Raw genomic sequence first — 5,147 nt, 5'->3', positions numbered from 1 at the left:
TCCGGTTTCGGGACCATCACGATGGGGCTGGCCCATGGGCTGCGTGATGGTTCCATCACCCCCAACTTCAGCATCTGTTGAATTTCCTCCTCAATAGCTCGCCGACGAGCCTCAGGGACATGGTAGGGCCGTTGCCTGACGACGACCCCTGGCGGCGTCCGGATGTCGTGCTGCAGGAACACATCAGAGAACTGACCGACCAGGTGCTGCAGATCCCTCTTCTGGGCAGCCGAGAGGTGGGGGTTGACGTCAACAACCACGGGATCAGAGATGGCGAGGGCCGCGAGCTGGTCTCTAGTCCCCATCCACTTCTTCAGGAGGTTAATGTGGTAGAGCTGCTCGGCTCTCCTCCTTCCTGGCTGATGCACCCGGTACGTCACCGGCCCAATCTGCTCCAGCACCTTATAGGAACCCTGCCAGGTGGCCAGGAATTTGCAGGCCTCCAAGCCCGGCCAGTGGAAGTGGTCGTGGATCCGCTGGATGGTGTTCCCGGTCTCCGTTTTGGTGCGTGGCACCACCAACAACAATTTTTCCTCCCCCCTTCGCTGTGCGACACAGTACAGCAGGCCATTTTGCACGACGAAATGCGGGAGAGGGTGGGGACCAGGGTGAACCTCCTTGCCTTCGATGACCCGGACCTGGGTGCATCCATGCTTCAGCCTGTCATCCTCCCGCTGTTCCTTCCCAAATGAGCCCCCTCCCGTTACCTGTTGGAACACATCATAGAAGACGTTAGGATTTTGGGAGGGGGACTCACCTTCTCGACGCTGATGAAGCCTCGGGACGCTCGTCACAATATATAAATATACAGTGGGTACGGAAAGTATTCAGACCCCCTTAAATTTTTCACTCTTTGTTATATTGCAGCCATTGCTAAAATCATTTAAGTAAATTTTTTTTCCTCATTAATGTACACACAGCACACCATATTGACAGAAAAACACAGAATTGTTGACATTTTTGCAGATTTATTAAGAAAGAAAAACTGAAATATCACATGGTCCTAAGTATTCAGACCCTTTGCTGTGACACTCATATATTTAACTCAGGTGCTGTCCATTTCTTCTGATCATCCTTGAGATGGTTCTACACCTTCATTCGAGTCCTATATATATATATATATATATATATATATATATATATATATATATATATATATATATTAATAATGTGATGTGTTGTCTGAAAGAGTTAGAAGCTGCAGTATATCAGTTATCCACAATCTTTATAATATTTAATGAGTGACGCCTTTGTGTTCCTTCACAACAAGGCAAAAAGTCAGTATCGAAAACCTCTCTGTTCCTCTCTGGTGGAATGAGCTGCCAATCTCCACCTGAACTGGGAAGACAATCACATCTTCAAAAAGCAATTGAAAACACACCTATTCCACAAGCACTTAAACACCCCACATTCTTAAACCAATACACTAACACACACACACACCCTCCCCTTTACATTTCTTCTCTTCTCTAGCTTGCTTCTTAATCTAGTTGTCTAATAAACCTGTCATTGGCTATTACGAATTTTGTTGGCCCCTTGACGAATTGCTTTGTTCCTCATATTTGTAAGTCACTTTAAATAGAAATGTCTGCTAAATGACTTTCTTAAAAAAAAAAAAAATTACTGAAACATTGAATCTCTCCTATAGGATGGAAAAGTCATTGTGTGGGATGCATATACAACCAATAAGGTAAATCTTTCTATCTGTGTCACACAGTATTCTTGGGTGATGTTTTGCAGTGCTAGAGCTGTTCAAAATAATAATCTGCATGTTTTATAGTTGTAATGCACTCTAATGGAAACCCAGGGTATTAGTGCCAAACTAATCTGGCAGCAATATAAACACACACATTAACACATCAGACATGCAGAATCTTTTTCTTGTGTATACAGGACCATTGAAATACTCAGACATATATGTACATAGTATTTTTTAGTGTTGCATTTTTAGTTTAGCATTCTCGTTGGATGTTTTTGATGTGTGGGTTTAATAACATGAATGGAGTAAAGCAGTTTAAATAACAGGTTTTCCTATTTGTGTATGTCGTTTGTTGAAATGAAAAAAACAGAAATGTAATTTTAGTCATTAATTAGGCATATTTGCACCTGCAATGCAGTTAGTTTAGTTCTTCCATGAAAACCCAGATCTTGATCAATCATCCATTCTTCATTTTCATGTATATTATGTATCAAAATGTAAATATTTTTTTTTGTGATGTGCGTTATATTTATAGGAGCATGCGGTCACTATGCCCTGCACCTGGGTCATGGCTTGTGCTTATGCCCCTTCTGGCTGTGCTGTGGCTTGTGGGTAAATATCATGAGAACGTCATAAGCATTATTATTAGTAGTAGTAAGTTTCATAATTTCACTGCTGATCTTAACTAAAATAAAATGTATTATTTGCTGTGCATTTCTGCAAAATGTTAACATTTCTCTTTGTCTTTCATTCAGTGGTTTGGATAATAAATGCTCCGTCTATCCTCTATCTTTGGATAAAAATGAGAACTTGGCAGCTAAAAAGAAATCTGTGGCGATGCACACCAACTATCTGTCTTCCTGCAGCTTCACCAACTCTGATATGCAGGTGAGTGTGTGTGTGTGTGTGTGTGTGTATACAGGGTTGTTTATGCTTGTGAATGCCTACACTTTGAAAACTCTCACAAATATATTAAAACATGTGAAAAACCAACTTGTTAGGAAATTTGATGTGTTCCTTACTAATTGTAGCTTTTTAAAGTTTATGTGAGAGTTAGGATTAGAGTAAATAATGATATACAAATATCATTATTAACATTGGAATTATAGCACAAATTAATTTCTATTTGTAATGAGTGGTAATGTCATATTCATTATGAATACATTTATGTTTCACCTTAATTAAAAAAGGTAGTAATTGTTGCTGCTGTAAAGGTTTTACATCTTAATCAATAGCTCTTTACAAAAATGTGTTCGGTTATATAAGGTTTTTTTTTGGTTGTGTAAAATTGAGTGCTAAATGCACTATTTTTGCATTGGCATCAGACCCTGTGTGAGGTTGCATTCATGTAATTTTACATAGACTGTATATATTTATTCATTTTTTTTTTTACTTTAAATCACACCAACACTACAGTCACAGCCCTAAAAATGAAGGAACATTTTTTTTGGTGCTGCAGTGCACTATGTGCTGAGATGGTCAAATTATATTAATTCGTGGTTTAATAATTCAGCTCTAATCAGTGTGTCTGTGGCAGTGATGGGTCTGTAATGATTTAGCTGATATTTATAGAACATAAGCACATTTCTCATAGCAAATATCACAGCAATCCCCTGAAATTCCCCTGATGTGATTTCTGCTTTTAAAAATAACCTTGTCATGGATCAGTAAGAAAAGCTTTTTTTATTGCTTTTTCAGCATGAGTTCTGTGATTTGGTCTGTTCAGTGAGTGTAACAGTCATTTGGAATAATTAATTCTAAAAATAATCACTACAGCTTTCCGTTGGTTTTGTGTTTGTCGTGAGTGTTTTGAAAAAATGGTTGGGGTTTTCTCTCTCTGCATCGTCTCACATCACGGATTGTTCCTCTTTCGTGATTATGTTCCTGTCAGTGACAACAGAGATAATAAAAAGACGAAGTGAAATGTTTTGTTTTCGTCAAGACAGGGGATTCAGTACATCTATTTATAGAAGAGTAGAAAGTGAAAATTCTGCGGCTTCCAGTGATTATGATTTTTTTAGGGTTTACACTCCCAAACTGATTTAAAGGGATAGTTCACATAAAATGTAACATTGTGTCACCTACTCAACCTGATGCTGTTTTATTTTTTATGTAGTTTCTTTAGGACAGTTGAGGAAACAACAAATATTGTATTGCTGCTGCATGTGTTTGTGGTCCTGACATAATGGTCATAATGGTCATAAATCAATACCTCCACTAGAGGGTGATACGGGTGTTTTATATATACTTTTATAAGCCTACTTTTTTCAGGTCAAAATGTCAGGAAGAATTTAAAGTGATCTATACTTGCTTATCCATTTATTCAAGGCAGACACAGAAGTGTTTGTGTGTGTGTTGCAGATTCTGACATCAAGTGGTGATGGGACATGTGCGTTATGGGATGTTGAAAGTGGGCAGCTGCTGCAGAGTTTCCATGGTCACTCAGCTGATGTTCTTTCATTGAACCTCGCACCCTCTGAAACAGGAAACACCTTTGTATCAGGGGTCAGATCCTCAAAACACCATCAACGAATATACTGTTTTACACACACATCCCAACCCCCACTCACATAACACATGTGAGATTACAATCATTACAGCAGAATCAGTGAAATACTCATTTCAGTTTATAAAGATGAAAGAAAGCACTGGATATAAATAATCATTTCTAAATGGCCATCATTAACGTTAGAAGTCATGTGGATTGATTTGACATGTTAGGACGTTGTTCAGTCACAATGTCAGTTTGGGTAATGTGTAGCTAATTTTAGGACATCATTCTCCTGAGATTCACCCTGTTGTGTGTGTGTTGTTCTGCCAGTCTCTAAAGTGCTGTGTGTGTGTTTCAGGGCTGTGATAAGAAGGCTAATGTGTGGGACATGCGCTCGGGACAGAATGTTCAGTCCTTTGAAACGCATGAGTCTGACATCAACTGTGTGAAGTGAGTGACCCGCAGCCTGGCACTTTCTGATAATGCTCTTAAGCTACAGTATGTTCACATCACAGTTCTTTCCCTCACTGCATAACATTGTGAACAGCAAAAATCACATTGAATCTGATATTTTTTTATCTGATTTTGGCCACTTTATCATGTGGGAATAAATCGGAGAAATATCAGACTTTGTTCACAATCTGTCTTCACTGTAAACAGTCGGGTTGGACGTGTTTTTATTCCAATCTATCAACATTTATCATAATTGCTTATTTGGCATGAAAAAGCTAAAGGACAACAAAAGCAGCTATTAGTTTTATAACATGTATATACATATTAATATATATATATAGATAATATAATAGATTATATACTGTATATTTACACTACTGGTCATCACAATTATCACAATTAATTGCATCTAAAATAAAAGTTTGTGTTTACATAATTTATGAGTACTGTATATATGTATATGTATTTATATACATACAAACACATACATGTATATATTTAAGA

At 38.1% G+C, this 5,147-nt stretch overlaps 1 protein-coding gene across 1 annotated transcript in view; it reads left to right on the top strand.

Moving 5' to 3' along the window:
* The window catches only part of gnb5b (guanine nucleotide binding protein (G protein), beta 5b), a 19,563-nt gene that overhangs the window by 7,411 nt on the left and 7,005 nt on the right, over positions 1 to 5,147 (top strand). Inside the window, exons 5-9 of the mRNA XM_016276671.1 lie at positions 1,649 to 1,690; positions 2,235 to 2,311; positions 2,455 to 2,587; positions 4,061 to 4,204; positions 4,549 to 4,640. Of these exons, the coding sequence (XP_016132157.1) occupies positions 1,649 to 1,690; positions 2,235 to 2,311; positions 2,455 to 2,587; positions 4,061 to 4,204; positions 4,549 to 4,640 (488 nt within the window). The remainder of the gene's footprint in view (positions 1 to 1,648; positions 1,691 to 2,234; positions 2,312 to 2,454; positions 2,588 to 4,060; positions 4,205 to 4,548; positions 4,641 to 5,147) is intronic.

This window comes from Sinocyclocheilus grahami, unplaced genomic scaffold (assembly GCF_001515645.1).
Source record: "Sinocyclocheilus grahami isolate Dianchi unplaced genomic scaffold, SAMN03320097.WGS_v1.1 scaffold105.1, whole genome shotgun sequence".
Taxonomy (NCBI): Eukaryota; Metazoa; Chordata; class Actinopteri; order Cypriniformes; family Cyprinidae; genus Sinocyclocheilus; species Sinocyclocheilus grahami.
The sequence above is the reverse complement of the archived record's forward strand: the minus strand, read 5'-3'. Positions and strand labels throughout refer to the sequence as shown.